The following is a 22,573-nucleotide window of genomic DNA, read 5'->3' on the forward strand; positions in this document are numbered from 1 at the left end:
GGCATCTCATGGGGCCCCCTACTGACCCCGGGCCCTTGGGCAGTGCCCGAGTTTCCAAATGGTCAGTCTGCCCCTGGTCAGAACCCTACAAAATGACCTCCAGCAGGCCACTGGTGTGAATGTCTCTGACCAAACAATAAGCAATAGACTTCATGAGGGTGGCCTGAGGTCCCGACATCCTCTAGTGGGCCCTGTACTCACTGTACGGCACCATAGAGCTCAATTGGCATTTGCCATTGAACACCAGAATTGGTAAGTCCGCCACTGGCATCCTGTGCTTTTCACGGATGAAGCAGGTTCACCCCGAGTACATGTGACAGATGTGAAAGGGTCTGGAGAAGCCATGGAGAACATTATGCTGCCTGTAACATCATTCAGTATGACCCTTTTGGTGGTGGGTCAGTGATGGTCTGGGGAGGCATATCCATGGAGGGATGCACAGACCCCTACAGGCTAGACAATGGCACCCTGACTGCCATTAGGTATCAGGATGAAATCCTTGGACCTATTGTCAGACCCTACGCTGTTCCAGTGGGTCCTGGGTTCCTCCTGGTGCCCAACAATGCCCGTCTTCATGTGGCGAGAGTATACAGGCAGTTCCTGGAGGATAAAGAAATTGATAACACTGAATGGCCCCCACACTCTCCTGACCTAAATCCAATAGAACAGCTCTGGGATATCATAATGCGGTCCATCTGGCGCCACCAGGTTGCACCTCAGACTGTGCAGAAACTCAGTGATACCCTGGTCTAGATCTGGGAGGAAATGCCCCAGGACACCATCTGTCGTCTTATTAGGAGCATGTCCTAACATTGACAGGCATGCATACAAGCAAGTGGGGGCCATACAAACTATTGAGTACCATTTTGAGTTTCTGCAATGCAATTTCAGCAAAATGGACTAGTCTGCTGCATCATTTTTTCACTTTGATTTTCGTGGGTGTCTGAATTCAGTCCTCTGTAGATTGATAATTTTCCTTTCCATCAAACAATGGGGCATCCTTACATTCCTAACACATTACCAAGTCCATATCAGTATAGATATCCAGCATGATATTTTTCCCCATTGAGATCTGATGTGTTTTCAAAGTGTTCCTTTATTTTTCTGAGCAGTGTATATTTTAGCACAGGTTTCTTTTAATTGTTAAAATTATACTTAGATTGCTCAAAGAAAGTTACTGGATATGGCATGAACAGCACAATTCTAAAATTGGATGTTATTTCTATTAAAAGACCACTATTAAACCCAATATTCCTTTTATGTGTTTCATGTGCATATGTTTTCCCCACATTTACACACCTTTACATATAGGCCAAAAGTGACAGTGACTGGTGTTAGGATAAACAAAAATATGGACAGGGATGCTTACAGCAGTTCTCTTTTACTCCCATTGTTTGAATCTTTAAAATTGCTTAAGCACTCCTGGGTTATACTGGCATGCTATACATAAATATGGTAAATTATATTTAGTTTTATAACCTTACTATTCCTGCAATTGTATAGTAATAAATAAAGTCTGTTCACTTAGCAAAGTTATTGTTCACTCAGCTTAATAAATTGAATAAAGTCATGTTCACTTGAACTAACCAATCATTTGCTAGGAAAAATTATGTTTTTGTTTTTTTTATCCCTCGCACATGATTAGGTATTCAGAGTGAATGCATGTTACCCTTTTTTTATTATCATTCGCTATGCAAAGTGCACATTTCAAAGTGAACATTTACTGTGCTAAGCAAACAGTCTCTACGCCCTATAATATTGAGCTGCATTGAACATTATGTTCATCTTGTATGATGTGGCTGCAATTTAAACTGCCATGTGAAAACTTTGAGGTGTTTGGTTGTATTAAGCAGAATTAAAGTGCACCTGGGGCCATAATATGGACATTACAGTTTTTACATATTCTTAACAAGCATTGAAAGCACTTTAAACATAATCCTGCTTTGGCTGCATGTACTGAGAAATACTTCATCCTCAAAGATCACAACATAAACTCTAAAGCAGTTTGGTCAATATGTTTGATATAGGGGGCATCAAGTGTGGGCCTTTTTTTCACCACAGGGCTGTACATGTTCATTGTATGTAATGGTACCAAAAATGGTCTTGAGGCTGCAGACATAATATAGGCAGAAAAATAATATACAAGAAAAAAAATTGAATGTACAGCACAGAAAGAGTAAGATAGTAATTTAGCGCACACCCCTGAAAGGGCCTGCTGATTTTCCCTAAGCTCCTTTCCCAAGTTGGTGTAGTGGCAGCCAGGCATGAAGCAAAAGTCACTCTTTCTGGCTCAGTAAACAGACTGGGGGTGTCTTTTTGATGCTTTATTACTAAATGAACTTGGATAGGGTGTAGAATACTTCAACAACACTGTACAGTAATAAGAAAACACTCTTCTCTTTGTCAAAGCTTCTTAGTACAGTCCCTTTAGTAGCAGCTATGGGAATGAGCAGCACTGAGACACCTTAATAAATGTCCCAGTTCAAGTAAGCACTGGCATTGATGCACAATGGATAGTAGAAGCAAACAGTCACTAGAATCCTAAACTCAGGTCTGTACTAACAATGTCCCTGGATACTTGGATATCAATATCAGCCAGACATTTCTCCTCTGAACTGTCCAAACCAGATCCTCAGCGAAATCTTGTGAAAATCAGAAAAATTCTCACCACACCAGCCCCCTCCCCCCCTTAGCTATAGAATAGATGAGCACATGTAGAACTTTAGCTGGGCTTCCAAGCATGACAGCAGCCCTTTAGGCTGAGATCTTTGGCTCCTGGACAAAATCAGGGCAGCTCCAGACCCCAGACTACTTATGTACTCCCTCAACCACCTACTGGGCACCCAGCTCTAGGGATTGGCTGGGACAACATAAATATTTAAGCTGTTGAATTGCCTTTTCCAGCCCACTACATTCTAAAATCCTCTAGAAGGCAGGGGGAAGCAGTCAAACTTGTAGACAGTAAATCACAGAACAGCCCAAAGCAATCATAAACTGTTCCATTAGGGAGCTTAAACAACTAAATTTACCTAACCTATGTAGCAACTTATCCAGGAGGGTGTCACATCAGGAAGCAAATAATTTTCCTTTTCTTTACTAGATTATTTTCCTTTATTAGAAGCCCCTTCCAGCTGTAGCTTGCCATACACTTTGACAGGCTGCAAACAGCGAGACTGAACACAAATATGCCAGGAGGGATGTATAGCAACTATACGAGCCTATTTGCAAGGGGCCTAAACTGCCTTAAGCTGTGAATAACGGCTCCAGAATTATTGCTCTCACTCCAGCATGCACATATGCAGTGCAATCTATGTGTTTATATGTAGGTGCCTCAGGCTTGTGTGTTATGTTTGTGTATGTGGGGGTGGGGTCGGCAAAACATTTTTGGGGGGGTTAAGTGCTTGGCAGTAGTTTAATTTTTTTACACCTTTTTTTGCTAAAACTTTATTTTTTATCACATAGGGGACCAAAAGTTCCCTATGTAACACCATTTTGTTGTGACAGGTTCTCTTTATTGAGACCTGCCTTCCATTTTAGCTGACTGCACTCCATTAGCTTTTTTCCTGGCCACAGCTACAGAGGAAAGTGGCAACCGAACGCAGAAGGGATGCAGTGCACATCACTTAAACGTTATTACTAGGTAAGGAAGATCAGCTAAATTCTGTTTTTTGGAATCCCTAGCCTCTACCCAGCAGCACCTATCAGGAAGTCCCCATACCTGTAGGTGGGAAAGTGAAGCTTAAAAAACATGGTGGAAGTGTGCTTGTGGGGGAGGGGGAATAGGGTGTGAATGAACCACGGGTGCATGGAAGCAATCATGAAGCTGTAAAATGAGTTTGTTAAATTTACATGCTTTTTCTTCTCCTTGCTGTAGCCAGAAGTGAGTGCAAAACCCCCTGTTGCTACCAGCATATGACACACATTGATGGCAGTGGAAGGGTTAAAAGAGGAACATCTAAATGCAATTGTAGCACTACCCCCTTAGGAGTTGCTAGAAGATTTGGGTCCCTCTATAATCCTGCACAGCCAGGCATCACACATGTTCACCAAGACTTGAATCCAGAGCCAGAAAATCAGTCCTTGAGCTTTGGTTTTGTTATTTTATTTAGGGGATTTGAACTGGGATAGGGTTAGGGGTGTATAAGATGCCCAATAGAACCGATGAACTAAGGACAACTTCTGGAATTATTTACAAGCCTTCAATGCAGCACAGTCTCTGTTGGAGAGCTAGCCAGAGTCTCTTTAATGTACCACCCCAGACCCTAGATGAACTTCTCTTCACCCAGAAATCTGGAGGTGTCCCTGAACAGGGGATCTGGTTCCTGTCATTTTGAGAGGTGAACAGTCATTGGTAGGTGGCTAATCTGGCTTCCAACCAGAGTGCTCCTTCCCCTATCCACCCAGGGGGTGCAGGGGTACTCACTCAGACCCTCTCCTGTACCACCGGTGGGTTGGTGGCTGCTACCAGGTTTATCAGGTGGGCCGATCCTTCCCTACCATACAGTTAGTCCTCGCACTGGGGGCCAGTGAGATCTGAGCTTTCCTCCTTTTCAGCTCCAGGCCCACAGGTAGGCCCCATCCCACTGGGCCTCCTCATAGCCTCCTGCCTTAAGCCCCACATCTTCCTCACCATCTTCCACCTGACCTCTCTTGCAACTGAGCAGACTCAACACTTTTAAGGGTGTCCAGCCCCTTTCCAAGTCTTCTGTTGGGGATTGGCTAGGATCCTTCAAGAGTGCAAGCCAGCCACTCCTTAGATCCAAACACTGTCTCTAGGCGTTCTTCCAAAGCCCTACAGCAGGGAGAAATTCCGGAGGGACTGGCCTGCAGAGCCTGTCAGCTCCTGACCACAATTTGACCTTCTGACTATCACACCCAGGCTGCTACTCAGCCCTCCTCTCTATCAATTAAACACTAGCTTCCCCTAGCTAACTAGGAGGGGGTTACACAATAACAAGTGACCTGGGAGGCATAAAAGTTGTTTATACTTCCCAAATGGCTAAACGCAGAAGTGCCAGTTTAAATGAGACCTAAGTTTAGTTTCTAACAGTTTATAAACACCTACGTTTTCATTACATTAGACGGGTGACAGGCTGCCAAGAATCTGATCTACATAAAAAGTAAAAGTACAGTTCTAAAGATACATATTTCCACAATACCTATAGATATAAAAGTGGTTTAAGTGCATTTAATATCTGTTCTGAATTTTAAATACTTTTACATGCATAGCTTGACCACAGTTTCCGTTTAAGTATATTGTATTTTCAAATTGTGATACATGATAAAGCAAAATGAATAAAATATCTATTTTTTATTTTCAGTTGAAGGATATTACAGCATTGCTGAATATAATAAATATTGACACAATAGTGTCCAGCTTTTACGGACTATTGGTAAGTAGTTAACTGCACAGTATTATTGGATCTCAGATTAAAATAAAGTGATTATTTATGATTACATTCTTTAACGTTTGTTTGTTTTTTTTTGGAGGGGGGGAGTTATGGCTGTACACAGTGTCACATAATAATACATTTATTATATCCAACTGTAGATGAAAAAAAAATGTTTAGGATAATTGTCTCCAAAAAGGTCTTTCAGTTACTGTAACATAGGTATATACTGTACAATGTTCTTTTTTTCACATTTTGTAAAATTTACCTAAGGTGGCTGATGTATGAAAATTGTGCTAACAGGAAAATATTTGTTGCCCATAGAAACTAAAGAGGAATTTTGGTTCCCTTTTGAACCTGAACTGCAGACATGACAATAGGAAGCTATGGCAATCAAAAATGCGGTTAACATGCTTTTCATACATAATTTCCATTGTGATAAGCAAAATCTGTAAGAAAGAAGAAGCAAGGCTCAACAATTAATGTCATCTGATGCTCTTGAACCAACCCTATCACAGGGTATAGAACTTTAGAGCAGCTAAGCTGGGCGCTGTGCTGAAATGTTGCTCTCATGAAGAGCTCCTGACACTCAGGCTTTCCAACACTCCTGGGTATGTGGAACAGTATGTTCCTCACAGGACACTGTGGTTCCTCCCACCATTATCCATGTATTGAAGGAAAGAAAATTGCTTGATTTCCCCATCAACACAGTCAGTGTTGATGGGAGAATTCCTCCTGCTGCATAGTGTATTCTGACAGTGGGAGGTTTCCCCACCATCAGAATACAGTGATCACTGCTGCTGGCTATAGCCAGTGACAATAATTGTACAAAGAAAACCCAACAGAATAGTTGTACTGAAGGCAATCGACTTCAGTAAAACCAGCCTGCCCATAGGTGGATCGAAATTCATCTGGTTCCTGCTGAACTGGACGAATTTCTATCCGCCGAAGGCTGAATTAAGTTTGGAACAGTGCTTATGTGATTGAGACTCAGGGTCTCTTGTGCAATTCTTACCCTGGGGCCTGGCTGTGTAAAGATACCCAAGTAATTCCTTTTTCTTACCATACTCTTTGAAGCTCTTGGTACTTTTAAGGAATGCAACTTCTGCACTGAACATCACTGGATTCCAGAACATTTGGAATTTTCTCTTTATTCAGACTTTGTTTACTAAACAATTGAAACATCTTAACTATGTTAGACAGACTATGTAAGGGAAATCCTGGAGTGATGGGAAGTTGGAAAGTCCACTTTGATTGCTGAGGCTCAAAGAAAATGAGTTTTTGCCCCTTTATTGACTTCTATGGGCTGAACAAACTGTCAAAATCTCTGATATCCAAACTCTTTGACCCCCTGAAAAGGTGCTCACCATGTCAACTTCCAGAATATGCAACTAAAAACCTATAAAGGTTAACAATTAACTTTACCAATCAGCAAAAGCAGGACCATTGGCATATGGAAGCATCTATTTCTCTGAACACCTGCAAATATACTGTATATAGCTGCAATATTTCCAGCGTCAACCAGGATTCCATGGATAGAACCCCATTATCTCCATAGCTGCAAAGAAGTATTGACTTTCTGGAAATTACTGTGGTTTACCAAAACACTTTATACTTAATCCTGCATGTTTGCTCACACTATCGATGGTCCCGTAATATCTCATTACCTACGTGCTACAATCCTGATTCTGTGAAACATCAATTTTTCTGCAACTCTGTTTCAAATGGTTAGGGAAAATAATTATTGCCTATTTAAGTCCCATGAAACTCACAATCTTTGTTTAATGTGATACACATTCTCTAAAACCAGTATGGATGGAAGCCTGTTAACCTACAAGTATGGCTTGGAGATGTAAAATTAAGCCACGGTATCTGGAAGACTGCAAAGTCAGTAAGTTCAGATGCTCTAACTCTTTTACTAAATATGTAAAGAAGTCAGTAAGCAATAAACCTGTGTCTCAGATGACAACATCACTTAACTGAAGCTGCACAATGTACAGTATGAGACTAAACTAATTTTTTATACCAATTTTTTTCTGGTCAGAAATTATATATTTTTTTAATTTGTACTCTGTGTAAGTAACAAACATACCATTATTTCTATCTTTCAGGAAGGATGTTTGGCACAAATTCAAATTCTTCTGAAGGATAAACTAGAATTCCTTGCTAAAACTCTGGTAAATATTTTAATCACTTGTTATACAGTATATATAAAATAATTTCTACTCTCAGCTATGCTTAACTGCATGCTTTTTGGTAACAATGGCAGTGCATTCCTCTCGCTAAAATCCACCTGCTTGTACATAAATAAGGAGATACAACTTTAGGGCCGGTTCACGCCACAAAATGGCAGTCTAGATGCATTCCGGATGTGTTTCTACATATGCATTTGTATGCATTTTTTATGCATTCTGGTGTGCATTTTCCAGCTAGCAGCATAAGGATTTAATATAGCCAATGTTGATTGAGAGAGTAAAGTTCCATTTTAATGTGATGCTATATAATGTATATCAGCTATACTCACTGTATAATATACTGGTTTAACATTTTTCCACTACCTTTACTAATGATCATCTTGGGTATTATTGATGACTTTGATAAACTGAAGCTCAGGAAAACATAAAAACTCACAAATCAAAAGTGTATGTCCCAATATTACCTCGGCCTCAGATCTGGTTTCATGCCTACAATCCCACTTCCCTTACAAATGGGCTTCCTCTTCTCTTGAATACCTAGGCATTCGCTTGACCCCCACCTATGGCTTGTTGTTTGCTTCAAATTATTATCCATTGCTTCACTCTGTGTCCTTTCTTATGCACTCCTGGCAATTTCCGCACCTGTCTTGGATAGGACGGGTTAATTCAGTGAAAATGACCATCTTGCCGAAATTGTTATATATTTTCGCACCCTCTCAGTGCGGGTTCCTCCTCATTTCCTTTGGTTGATTCAGGCAAAGATTATGCATTTTATCTGGGCCAATAAGCACCCCAGAGTCTCCAGAAATATGTTTTTTGTTCATAGACTCCAAGGTGGTCTTGGGGTGCCTAATGTAACTAAGTATTATCAGGTGAGCCAGATTGCCCCGCTGTCTATGTTGCACGCTTCCTCAGACGTTCCTCTCTGGGTCCTGCTGGGACTACCTAATTGTGCCGCTATTGCGACATCGACTCTTCTATGGCTTCCCCCTGCCCTACGCCCTATGACACTCAGTCAGATTTTGCTCCATGGCCTATAAGTGTGGGACTCGGTACGCTACTCCAGTGGCCTGATGTCACCTTACCTACCTTTGCTCCCAATTATTAACAACCCTCTTTTCCCACCAGGTTTAGATCAACCAAGGGCATTTTCTTGGTGGGTGGCCAATGGTTTTTCGCAGGTGCGCCACTTTTTGACTTCTCGGTCCTTCCTCACCTGGAATTCTCTTCGGGAGTCACGGGATGTCCCTCTGGTGGAATATTTTCATTACCTTCAATTGCGGCATTGGCTGACCTCACTGCGGGGCACTTCCACTTTCCCATATCGGAAATCTGCCTTTGAACAGCTTTGCCAACAGCGTCCGGCCACCCTGGGCCTTATTTCCCTTCTTTATGCAGCTTTGAACAGATGCTCAACGCATTCTTCTCTCTCATATGTCGCTCAATGGGGGCAGTCATGGATCTGGAGGACTGGAATAGGGCCTATTAGTTTAAAGCTAAATGTTCATTTAATATGACCACACTGGAGGCGGCATACAAAGCATTGTTTTGTTGGTATTGGGCTCGTTTGGCCAAGGCAAACCCTGCCTGCTGTGATCGATGCTTTTGGGGTTGTGGCCATCGTGGTGATGTATTGCATATCTGATGGTCATGCCCAAGACTGATTGGTTTTTGGTCTTGTGTGTTTGGTCTCCTTTTTCACCTTGTTCCATCTCCCCATACGCTGGGATGCTCGGTACACTTTGCTTCACTGTCCCATACCGGGCCCCTTGGCTCACCAGCAGAAGTTGGCTTTCTATTTGTTTTTGTAGGCCACTAGAAAAATTGCTCAGGCATGGAAGGGCCCGTTTTTCCCTCTTCAGAGGGGCCGCATGACCATCCCTTCTCTCCATCTTCTCTCACTGGCTCCGGCATCTCAACTGTGGGCACCAGCCTGTGACAGTTTTTGGCTGTACAGCCAGGTACCTTCTGTGCATGCGTGAGTTGCGCTGCGCTGCACATCCTGATTGGTCCAGTAGTCTTCTGGGACCTGTGAAGATACCAGGAGGCTGCAGGAGGAAAGAGTGGTCGAACTTCCTTCCGGCTCACTGCGCCACGGCAAACTGAGCTGGAAGTGGGAGTGGGTACCTGTTAAAACCAAGTATCCGCTCTCGTCAAAAGATGCCAATTGGCAATGGAGGGGGGGAGGAGGCAAACAAGTGGAGTTTCCACTTTTGTGTGGAACTTTAAGTGGCCCTCACTCTTCAAAAGGTTGAGCCCTCCTGCAGTAAAGCCTATGCTGCTGGTAGACATAGCCAAACACAGTGTACTCTGGCTCTACTGCTTAGTAAAACCATTGTTCATTGATGGATTGATAAACAGAGTCCGATCAGTTACATGTTAAATTGGCAGTACCATTTTTGTCCATTGTTTTGCTCAAACTCAATTCACAAGACAATTCCCATATACACCTACATAAATAACCAATTGCAAGGGCTACTAGGACATGTAACCCATGAAGTTTCTGTGAAATTACAACCAATAACTGATTTCTGTATTATACTTTCACAGATTGGCACTTTTTTTTTATAAAGGAGTTGCAGCATGGCATTATGTGACCCAAACTCTAAAAGGATAATTTAATAATAACTACATGTTTACTATTACAGCTGGATCCCTATGTCACTATGCTGTATATGCCTAGAGTTAAGTTTCAAGTTCAGTGAAAATAGAGCCTTGAGATGAACAGGCTTTGTCCAGGCCTTGTAACTTTCCAGTCTAGCCTAGTCTCTTTTGTTGGTAATCTGGTGATCTTGGAACATGCCAATAATGGCTCTAAATCACCTCTACAAGCTCCTTGCTGTCTCTTACATACAGTAAAATATAAATAGACCACATCCACCAATCAAATTCAGTCCTGCCATAAATTTTTTGATGTGGTTGGTGATGAGAGGAGCAGAGAGATAGAGAACGAGAGAAGAAGTTGCATAGCACAAGCTTCAGCAAATGTAACTCTCGCATGTTAGATGATTTGTAAAATGTAGGTGTTGTGCATTACAGGGAATTTAGAATAAATTAAACTTAAGACATTTTTTGATAGTAGCACACTGAAATGTTATTTAGTAAAATAGCACTACCCCCGTAGGAGACACTGATTAGGATAGGTTCTCTGCAGGGGCGTACTGACAACTCATGGGGCCCCCGGGCAATAGGGGATCATGGGGCCCCTGTGTCCTTGCCCACATTCAAAAAAAGCCTATAAAAAGGTACCAGGGGCATTTCATGGGGCCCCCTACTGACCCCGGGCCCTCAGGCAGTGCCCGAGTGCTCGAATAGTCAGTCCACCCCTGGTCCTCTGTTCTTTGCCTCTGTCTTTTTCAAAAAACCTCAGCCCCTCTAACACACCAGGTTGAGTGTACAAACATAAAATATTACAGGAAATCACTGAAGGTAATACCCAGTACTGGCTCTGTATAAAAAAAACAGACACTAAACCAGGTAGTAAAGGCAAGCTTAATATATTGTCTCCCAGTAGGGTTGGTAACTAGGCAAGCATGAAGTGGATTAACAAGGGTAATAACAACATTTAGCATACAAAGTGATTGACAGTAACAATTAATCATCAGATTACATTTGGCATCCAAATCAGCATAAACAGTAGCAAGGCTACCTCACGTGCAGCAGTCAGCAGTAGTAAGATTTAATCTACCTAGTCCTGGAACTAAACTGGCAGAGCACATTTATGACAGTGATTCTAGTCCAAAATAAAAAAAGGGTAGCAGAGAGGGTAGGGGAACAAATGGGGGTTGCAGTATAATTATTATGGGAGGAGCAGTCCTTTGAATGTTCTTCTGTTGGCTATTGTTGGGGCCATTTAAGAGCGTTGGTGCACTTAAGAAAGGTCTCAGTTAACCTGAATGCAGTATAAGTACAGCATAGTTATGGTATAGTCTTGGCACAGGTGCAAGATAGATAGTATAATATGGTAGAGGTGCAGTCTAGGTTTGGTATAACTGCTGTATAAAGTGTAGTATGAATTGAGTACACTTTATGTCTTGCTCTGAGTGGCTCAGTCCCCGCTAGCAGTATTAGCAATGGGAGAAAAACCCTCTCATCAATCCCCAGGATGCTGCGATGACCTCTTACTGTAGAAGGTGGGGGCCCCCTTGGTATCTCCCCGAAGGCCTCCAGGGATCAACTGTGGTAAACAGAGAGTGAGTGGACACACCAGTCTCCCTGAAGCAGCAGTGCAGGTGCTGTGATGTGGGAAGTACTGTGCTGCACCCAGCTGTCCTTACGCCCAGTCTCAGGCTTGGCTCTCCATTGATATGGTCTCCAACTGACAGGTGATTATTCTAACAAAAGTGCTCTCTTTCTAACTCTCTTAGTAGCAAGAGGAAGAACTTTCACGGTCATTTTTAATAATCATCTCTCCATCTACTGCACAGTGCCTATTGGGATCTGTACTGTAACCATTATAGTGTAGCCATTATATGGCTGCCGTCTCAAACTACAACTCTTAGGATTCTCAGCGTTCTGCATAGAAGTCTATGGGTTTGCTTGGCTTTAGCTCTCCCCCTGCTGGTCGAAGGAGGTTGGTGCAGCATAACACAGAGGTAGAGAAGAATACATGGTAATGTCTCTATCTCCATATTGCTGTAGCCCAGGACCTGGCTACAATAACATTGGTATTTTACTTATTCCTTTCCCCCTTTGCCAGGAACTGCAGACCTTGTACCTAAATAGGTGGGTATGCTTTTCAAGTGTGGTCCCCTCACCCTTAACACTGCATAAAACATAAAAACATAAAAAACCTGTGGAGGTGGGAAAAAGTTTGGTGGTGCCTAGACAAGAGTAACATAATTTTCCTTTCAGAAAAACCCTGAGGAATGTTGAGCAGGCCAAATCTCGCTGGTAAGACACTCCTAGCACTGTGCTGCAGTGTCTTATCTGATCTGGAAAACTAAGCATTCTCTGGCAGGGCAGAGGTTCAGGATTGCTGCTCCCCTGCATTTGCTGTGAATCCCCACAATTTACAAAGCTTGCAGGTCACACAATTTTTTTCAAAATGTTTGCAGGTTTGCTGCCAGAAATAAGGCCCAACTTAAGATGCAGTGCATAGTTTTTCTGCAGCTTTTCCCCTGATCAGCTGAGCCACAAATTTGAAGGAGTGGATTATCCAGTCCCTTTTCTATAAAGGGTGGAATCACAGCAGCCATATTTTTGGTGTGTGTGGGCGTTGTTACGGTGAGCTGACAATTATGTTTTTTTTTTTTAAATTTTGGCATTAGTACATATCCTCTATGGCAGTTCCTGGGTTCCCCCTGCCTTTTGTTTTGGCATAGCTTGCTTATTAGCAGGATGATGATGTTAACCCCCCACCCCTTCTTAACACACAAACAGGAAAGGTTGGTATATCATCTATTGTAACTTTAAGTACAGGTACTTTTATATGTTTATATATTTTTATGGCATTTCAGCAAGGGGAAGAAGACCTTAATAAAGTTCTGGCAAGTAGAGATATAATATATAACAGTTAGCATGAGCTGCCATTGTTTATTTTAAATGTGTTTTGAATACTAATTTACTGCATTATGCTACATTAAGAAGATTATGCAAAGGAACAGGAACTTCTTGTGAATATGTGTTTAAGTGTACACCATTGATTTTCATATGTGTGTTTTTTTTTCAAGGGACATACAGTGAATATGCTTGTGATACCTTTGCAAAGTACCATAGGAGCAGTTATTTCTTCCCTTCAAGGGACTGTTTTTGGAGTCGCAACTGGACTTGTTAAGGTCCCAGTCCAACTACTTGGTTCTGTACTGAACGGCTTAGGTTAACTTGATATAGGCAAGTGATTATCTTAATATGTATATATTACATAGTAATAACAATAGATAAGAACTATTTGGTGCCCATTCTTACTTCCCTTGTTACTTTCCTGTAAAACAATTTGACTATATGACTTCCTTACTTAAAGAATACAATGCTGGTTAGGAGGATTACCATATATTAAGCCTTTGTTCCTGACATAAATAAGCAGTCATGTGCAATGTATCAAAAGTCCACTCTCTCGAAAATGTACCCAATCTTCTCCCACAATTTGCAATTCTGGGTTCTAATACAACCAGTATTCTTTTCTACCATATTTTAGAAAGAAAAATGTGGACTGTGTCCCTTAAATGTTACCATTCCAGCACAATGGGCATATCGATTAGTAACCCAATAGCAAGAAGGATAACATCTCCTTGCATGCAGTTTTGCATTATGTGTTTGCTTTAACCCCTTCAAGCCTAAGGTTAAAACAAATCTTAATGCCTAAGCACAATTTTGCAACTTTGACATGTGTTAGCAAAACCGTACATATCATCACAACTACTTTGTGTATCCAGGTGGATGATACCTTGTTTTTTTCAGGACGAATTGGGATTTCATTTGATGGTAAATGGTAATGGATATCTTCTGATTGTTTTATTATCAAAGAAAAACTGTCCCAAAATAGCAAAAAGAATTTGTTTAAAAAATGTAGCTGTATATTTCTTACTACTACCAAAGAACAACCCAAAATAAATTACCCTGCTCCAAACGATTGCAGCAATACCACATACCTGTATGTGTACACTATTCATTGTTGTTTATACCAGTAGTACAGCCTAGAAACAATAGTGTGCAGTTTTCTTTTTTTTATCCTGCCTGAAATACACTGACACTAACTAAGACTAATATTTTAAATTAGTTTAAAAATTAAAGAAAAAAATCCTGACCAAAAAAACCCCCAAAACTGACCCTGACATTTGACCCTGACCAAACATTAACCCTGGAACTGACCTAGATCAAATCTTGATCCAGGTTTTTTTTTCTATTATTATTTTTATTTATTTTACTTTTTTTGTTTTAAATACAGCTGTTTTTTTTCTCTCTCTGAAAGGGCAGAGAGAGATACAATGTATCTCTCTCCTCCATTCAGAGAGAGAAAACACAAGGGTGGGCTTTACAGTGACTGATCCCTATGATAGCCAATCAGAGGCTATCCCATCAATCAGGTGACCCAAAAGCAGGAGTTCTGGGTACCGTTCATTACCATGGGACCCTGGGCTCTCATTGAGACCCTGGTCTCTGTGCTGGGAGCGCTCCCAGCACAAAGACAGGTATACAAATTAGTGGCCCCATGGAAAAAAGCCCAGTCCAGTCCATATTTGCGTACGGGTGGCGTGAAGCGGTTATTATAGAGGCTCAAAAATGTAGGTGCACCAGCAAGGTTCTTATGGGCATCATTATCTTCCACTCACTCTGTGCTGTAAGGGATGGTATGAGAATTTGGGGAATATGTTAATTTGCAGCTTATTTTTGGGCGGCACAGTGGCTTAGTGGTTAGCACGTCTGCCTTGCAGTAAATGGGTCATGGGTTCTATTCCCGACCATGGTGCCTCCTGCATGGAGTTTGCATGCCCTCCCTGTGTTTGCGTGGGTTTCCTCTGGGTGCTCTGGTTTCCTCCCACACTCCAAAGACACGCTGGTAGGCTAATTGGATCCTGTCTAAATTGGCCCTAATATGTCAATGTAAGTTAGGGACCTTAGACTGTACACTCCTTGAGGGTTAGGGACTGATGTGAATGTTCAATATATATGTGTAAAGCACTGTGTAAATTGACAGCACTATATAAGTACCTGAAATAAATAAATAAATATTTTTTCTCCATCTGATAAATCCTTTAAATTCTTTTGATTCCAATACCTTTTCTGGGCCATGAGGTGCAGAAAAGCCTTATGGCACCAATTTTCTGTTTTGAGAAAGGAACCTAAATGTTTTCACTCTCTATCATGAAATGCCACTGGGCTGGTAACTAGGGGAAAAGGGCCCAAGTACTCTTGCTTTACCTAAATACCTGATGTGTCTATTAGTTTAATTAAATAAATGAATGAATGAATGAATAAAGGAAAAAATGACAACCAGGCATTTGGACTGGTATATCTGGAACTATTTACGGATATCTGGCAGCAGCAAATGAGCCAGATCCACACAAATTGAAACCAGGGAATAAATTACTAATTTAAAAAAAAAATACCCAAAACACAAAACAAACAATGGATATAAGAAAAGGGATTAACTGGAGTACTTATTCTTCTCTCTAAGCACATATTTTGTAATGTTTTACACATTTTAATACTTGCTTTGCCATATTTTTGTTAGAGCTGATTCACACACGTGCCATGCAGATTAAAGCTCAGGTTTCACAGCTAATTGATACAGTAGTTGTTCATGTCAGGTTTACATCAGGTTCAGGACAGGATTAGTTCTTAGGATTACACATATGCGGTTTAGAAACGGTTCCCATAGAAGTCAATAGCCTGTAAGCCATACCTGAACTGGACCGCACTGCTCAGAAATCGTACATGACTCTTTTTCAAAACGCACTGAATCCGCACTGCCAATGCACCAGACATATGTGAACAGGCACCATAGGAGGCAATGTTTTTCACATGTCATGTGAATTAGATGCGGTTCAAACCGCATCCAATACGCATATGTGAACCAGCATTAATTGTTTTAAATGTAGAAATTTTTGATAAGCCACTAGTTAAAGTACTACAAAGACTCTGCCTAACTGCATAATAGCTGATGAGATATCAGTCACACAAGGCATGTTTTGATTTCAACTATAGTTAGAAGGAGTAATGGATCCCTGGTTCATATTGCATGCCCTAGATTGATTGGATTTGGGGTGTTTTTCATTAGGCAACTCTTTCAAGTGCAGGGGCTGTGCTTGGGCCTTTGGAGTGCTATGTTGAAGAATAGCAAGAAGAGAAACTCCACACCATTTTTACGATCCAGAAATGGTTTATTGTTCAAGAACATTATGCAGCACAGCCAACACATTTCTGAGTTTCAAAGGGCACCCTTCATAAGGGCTTAATACCTTTTAAAGTAGTGGAGTCTGGATGTAGGGATTATAGCCTGTAATTGAGATAAATAGGCATATTTTAAAGCAGTTAATGTGGCATTCACTAAATATTCACTGCAAGCAAATCTTCCTTGGGTGTGATTGATGAATGTCATGTTCACTGCTTTATAAAGATACCTTTTAATTAGAGTTACAAAATCTGCTCAGGTCACTGTACTAGCATTTGCATCTTAGGGTGCTAGAATCAGTGATCTTATATGGTTTGCTGAAGTCACCCTGCATAATTATACCTCTTTAATTAATTGGCAGATATTCAACTTTTGACTTAATACACTGTAACATATTCATTATTGCAAAGTAATGTTTTCCTGTATGTATATCTTGCAGGTGCTGTCTGTCATTGGATTGGATGGCTACGCAGATCTATTGCTTTAAAGGAATTGCTCTACATTTTCTTAAAATCACCACAAATTATTTTTACTTACTAAATGATTTACCTTAAGGTTCCATGCACAAATGTTTAATAAAACAAATGCTGCTTCTACAGGAGTTAAGCGCTTTTCCTGTAGAAGCAGCTCTATGTTATCCTATGTGTCCATGCACATTAGGAAATTGATAGCCATATTTTAAGCTAAGAGTTTAGAGGCAGGAAAAAAAAACCTCCTATTTTGTGTTTTTGAGAGCAGTTTTCTAGCAGAAAAAAACGCTAAATGCTGGCAGAAAAAAATGCTCATTTTGAGCATTTTTTGTACTAAGGGAACTGGCATTTTTTTAAACTACTGTGCATGGACCCTAAAGAAATTGATTTGCTGATTTTATGTATATCTGTCTACTTTTCAATAAATTATCTCTTAAGCATATCTAATGTGTTTCTGATTATTGCTAAAGGTTATGAATATAAAAATAAACTCTTGTAAAATTTGGTTTCTGGTTTGGCTCAAAGTAACATACAGCAAAGTATGCGTTTTACTGTGTATTAGCAAAGCTCATGGCAATACACATACTGCATTGAGGTGCGGTGCATTGCAATGCCATTTATTCATTTCGATTTAGTAGGGCAGGTTATGTGCAAAATGTTACTCTCTTTAAAAGTACATAGTAGGATTGATTTACTAAAGGCAAATATACTGTGTACAGAAAGTGCACTTGTTCCAAAGCTTAGTAAATGAGGTAAAGCTTCATGTTGCAAACAGCAACCACATGCAAGGAAAATAAAAAAAAACAGAATTTTTGTTTGCACATGATTGCATGATAGAAATCAGCAGAGCTTCCCTTCATTTCAGAGCTTCCCCTCAGATCAAAAACTGCATTTTCAGTGCACTTGCAGTACACAGACCAGGGGCAGGCTGATAACTCATGGGGCCCCCGGGCAATAGGGGATCATGGGGCCCCTGTGTCCTTGCCTAAACTCAAAAAAGACTAAGAAAAAGGTACCAGGGGCATCTCATGGGGCCTCTACTGACTCCAGGCCCTCGGGCAGTGCCCGAGTTTCCAAATGGTCAGTCCGCCCTTAGCACAGACTATTTGCCTTTAGTAATTCAACTCCATTGTGTTTACTTGGCTATGAGTAGAGATGAGTGAACTGGCTTGGATATGGCTCATGCGTTATTCATCAAAACTTCTGGCCATTTTCAAGGCTGATAGGCAATGGATTGTCAAACAAAGCACATGGGGAGCTGGACACTGTCATGGAGGACATGTACCAGTCCAAAACAAAGAATTATTTTGGCAGGATTTTTGAGGCACAATTCACATCATGCAATTTAAAGTTCAAAGAACTTTATTACAAAAATATAAAACATTCAGATTTCCATCAAGTCATATTCATTTGAGTATCTCCAACTACCATATTGTTATTGTTATACATTCAAACACCTCTCGAATAATTCAGATCTGGGTGACAATTGCAACCTCTTATTCATTTGCCATCTCAACAATATTTTTAAAGTTCAAAGCGTTTTTTTGTTTACAGTCCACTTCTTCAGGAAAAGGTGTTGGAGATATTTAAAAAACACTTTACAATATTTACAAAATAAAGACAGTTAGATTCCACATATCCAAGATCATTTATAATATCTGTATTGCAATTCAAGACTCAAATAATAAGGTGTTTTTAAGGTGCCAAAAATGAATACACATATACCACACTACAATAAAACATATTGTTTAAACAAAACAAAAATACTGATAGAAGTAATTCCCTTTAATCTAAATCAGTTTGCTTCATGCATGAATTGACAGAAATCCCAGATAACGGGATATATTGGTGACCACAGGAGAGGCTGTCACGTACCTGAATAGTGAGCCTGATGTGAAGAGGCAGGCCTCCCGTACAACTCCGGCTCAAGGACCGCTGGTGGTGAGACAGCCGTCGCAGGTGCAAGGTGGGGTAAGAGTGCCTGAGATCAGTCTGGTAACAGCTGGTGGGCTGATGAGTTGCAGGCCAGAGCAGGGTGCAGATGTAGCCGTGCTGGATGGATGGATGCTGGAGCACAGCGTGCTGAGGATGCAGGGTCAGACGAGCCGGGTTCGATATTGGCGAGGCAGATCAGGCTTGTAGTGGCAGGAGGAAGAATAGTCGGGTCACAGGCCAGGTCAATAATATAGGATCAATCAGACAGAAGCAGGCAGAAGAATAATCCAAGGACAAGCCAGAGGTCAGGACAGGAGACAATTAAACAGAAGTCAGGAACAGGCTGGCTTGGCAACAGGAATCAATCACGGAAGTCAGGAACACGAGCAGGGGGAAAAGATCATACGGCAATGAGACAACCAGAGCAGACAGTTTAAATAGGCCTCTTGGCGCCAGCATTAGTGACAGGCACGCACGCAGGTGCACTCACCTATGCCCAAGTGCCTGCACATCTGCTCGGCTTGCAAGGACCCTGCGCATGCGCATATTTGTGTGCCATGGAGTTTTACCTGCACTATGGGCAGGCCTTTCCTGACATTGCCCCCTCCCCCGTTGTCAGGAAGGGACTTGCCAGTAATGGTGGGACCCACCTGCCTTGTGGGCTGCAGTACCAGGGCTGGCCAGCGGGTGCTCCCGGCAATCAGAGACTCAACCCTGCAGCCAGCCAAACACCTGAAGTTGATCATGCAGGTGTATTTAAGGGATGGCCAGACCTGCAGTCTCTGCCTTGGTGTGTGTTTTTCCTGGGCCCTGTATCTTGTTCCTGCATTCCTGTTCCTGTTCCTGTCTCTGTCTGATTCGTTGCTGACCCTGCCTGATCCGGACCTCTACTGACTTCTCCTGTTTTATCCCTGGCTTGTGACCCCGACCATTCTCTGCCTGACCCCCTGTACCTACCTGCCCGATTGTTATTGACCCGGCCTGCCTGACGACGCTTGCATTGTATGTACTGTTATCTGTGGGTGGTTTGGTTTGGTTCGTTTGCACTGTGTTATGTTTTAGTATTGCACTGCGTTTATGTTTGTATTGTTAGTCTTTAATAAATTATATTGTTTATAACTTATCTGAAGCCTGCGTTTCCCTGCGTCAGTCACATACCTCTGGTCACACCCCGAAGCCCTGACATTACACCAAGGCCAATCCTGACCAGAAGTGGCTGCACAGGGAAGCCATCTTGGCTTGTTGCTGGGAAGGATGGATCTTGATGAGGTTGTGTATTTATATCTGCTAGTGTTTGATGACAGAGAGTATGCTTATCAAACTCTGAAGGAGTATCCCAGGGATGAACTGCTAGAATGTATACGGCTTGCTCACGTTCTAGTAGATCAGGGCACAGAATTCTCTGAGGTGCAGCCATTGATTCAGGTTTGTGCTGAGTTGGTTTTATCTGGTACCCCCGAATGCAGGGATGAATTTTTGCCGCCATTTAGTGCCGACCAGGTAGAGTCCCTGGTATGGTTATTAGAGGATGATGTGGATTACTTTCTGGAGCGTTATTCTGCATGTTCACCACAGATACTAAGAGATTGTATAAACGCACTGCAGTCATTGACCAGGCAGGCTTTGTGTAAACTGAGCTTTGTTCAACCCATACTGCAGACATGGTCAGACTTGTTGCACCCAGCCTCAGTCAGCTTACAACATCATTCCTCCGCTCAAGGCACTCTTCCTGCATCCCCGACAGCACCCCCAGTGACTGCCCAGTATACTGTAACTACCACATACCAGTCCTCTGCTCCCACTCGCTGCACCTATCCTTTCTTTAACCCTGTAAAGAAGTCCTCTGTAGCAACTGCTCCCTCCTCTGTTCCATCTTCCAGCTCTTCTCTGTCCTCAGCTGCTCCATTCGTTTGCAGACCTGCGTTTACTTGCAGTGCCCCAGTAGTTAAAACCAGAAAAAAGCGGAAATTCTTTCCAACCAGTACCATCCTGCCAGTATCCAAAGCGGTGAGCCTGCCGTCTGAGAACCTGCCTTCCGTGGTTCAGCCTGGTGCCTCGGCACCCGCACTTCAGCCTGATGTCTGTACCCAGCCTGATGAACTGATCCAGCCTGATGATCCTATCACGCCTGATGACCCAGTGCCCGCTGTTGAGCCAGACGATCCGGTACCTGATGACCCGGTGCCCACTGTCATGCCTGGTGACCCGATGCCCACTGTCGTGCCAGACGATCCAATGCCTGATGACCCAGTGCCCGCTGTCATGCCTGGTGACCCGATGCCCGCTGTCGAGCCAGACGATCCAGCGCCAGATGACCCAGTGCCCGCTGTCATGCCTGGTGACCCGATGCCCGCTGTCGAGCCAGACGATCCAGCGCCAGATGACCCGGTGCCCGCTGTCGATCCAGACGATCCAGTACCTGATGACCCAGTGCCTGCTGTCATGCCTGGTGACCCGATGCCCGCTGTCGAGCCAGACGATCCAGCGCCAGATGACCCGGTGCCTGCTGTCGTGCCAATTGACTCAGAGTCCACTGTTGTGCCTGGTGACTCGGTGCCCACTGCCTTGCCAGATGACGCGGTGCCCGCTGTCGAGCCAAATGACCTGATGCCTGGTGACCCGATGCCCGCTGTCGAGCCAGACGATCCAATGTCTGACCCAGTGGCCGCAGTCATGCCTGGTGACTCGGAGCTCACTGTCATACCTGGTGACCCGATGCCCGCTGTCGAGCCAGACAATCCAATGCCTGATGACCCAGTGCCCGCTGTCATGCCTGGTGACCCGATGCCCGCTGTCGAGCCAGACGATCCAATGCCTGATGACCCAGTGCCCGCGGTCATGCCTGGTGACCCGATGCCCGCTGTCGAGCCAGACGATCCAGCGCCAGATGACCCGGTGCCTGCTGTCGAGCCAGACGATCCGGTACCTGATGACCCGGTGCCCGCTGTCGTGCCAATTGACTCAGAGCCCACTGTCGTGCCTGGTGACTCGGTGCCCACTGCCTTGCCAGATGACGCCACTGTCGTGCCTGGGGGCCCGATGCCCGTCGCCCCGCCTGGGGGCCCAATGCCTGTCACCCCGCCTGGGGGCCCGATGCCTGTCGCCCCTCCTGGGGGCCCGGCGCCCGCCACTCCGCCTTGGGGCCCGCTTCTCCGCCTGGGGGCCCAATGCCTGTTGCCCCGCCTGGGGGCCCGATGCCTGTCACCCCGCCTGGGGGCCCGATGCCTGTCGCCCCTCCTGGGGGCCCGGTGCCCGCCGCTCCGCCTGGGGGCCCGGTGCCCGTCGCCCCTCCTGGGGGCCCAGTGCCCGCCGCTCCGCCTGGGGGCCCAGGTGCCCGCCGCCCCGCCTGGGGGCCCGGCGCCCGCTGCTCCGCCTGGTGGCCCGGTGCCTGCTGCTCTGCCTGGTGATCCGGTGTCCAGCTCGATGTGCCTCTGCCCGGAGTCCAGCTCGATGTGCCTCTGCCCGGAGTCCTGCCCGGGGTCCTGCCCGATGTGCCGCTGCCCGGAGTCCTGCCCGATGTGCCGCTGCCCGGAGTCCTGCCCGATGTGCCGCTGCCCGGAGTCCTGCCCGATGTGCCTCTGCCCGGAGTCCAGCTCGATGTGCCTCTGCCCGGTGTGCCGCTGCCCGGAGTCCTGCCCGGTGTGCCGCTGCCCGGAGTCCAGCCCGGTGTGCCGCTGCCCGGAGTCCAGCCCGGTGTGCCGCTGCCCGGAGTCCAGCCCGGTGTGCCGCTGCCCGGAGTCCAGCCCGATG

The 22,573-nt window shown here is 43.9% G+C and overlaps 1 protein-coding gene across 1 annotated transcript in view; it reads left to right on the forward strand.

Annotated features, from left to right (window-relative positions):
• LOC149467810 (uncharacterized) overlaps positions 1-17,330 on the forward strand; it is a 30,939-nt gene extending 13,609 nt beyond the window's left edge. Inside the window, exons 7-10 of the mRNA XM_089671164.1 lie at positions 5,322-5,393; positions 7,502-7,567; positions 13,258-13,417; positions 16,858-17,330. Of these exons, the coding sequence (XP_089527290.1) occupies positions 5,322-5,393; positions 7,502-7,567; positions 13,258-13,407 (288 nt within the window). The 3' untranslated portion in view covers positions 13,408-13,417; positions 16,858-17,330. The remainder of the gene's footprint in view (positions 1-5,321; positions 5,394-7,501; positions 7,568-13,257; positions 13,418-16,857) is intronic.
• The last annotated feature ends 5,243 nt before the right edge of the window (positions 17,331-22,573 follow it).

This window comes from Staurois parvus, unplaced genomic scaffold (assembly GCF_062004578.1).
Source record: "Staurois parvus isolate SC_StPar_1 unplaced genomic scaffold, SC_StPar_1.0 ptg000099l, whole genome shotgun sequence".
Lineage (NCBI taxonomy): Eukaryota > Metazoa > Chordata > Amphibia > Anura > Ranidae > Staurois > Staurois parvus.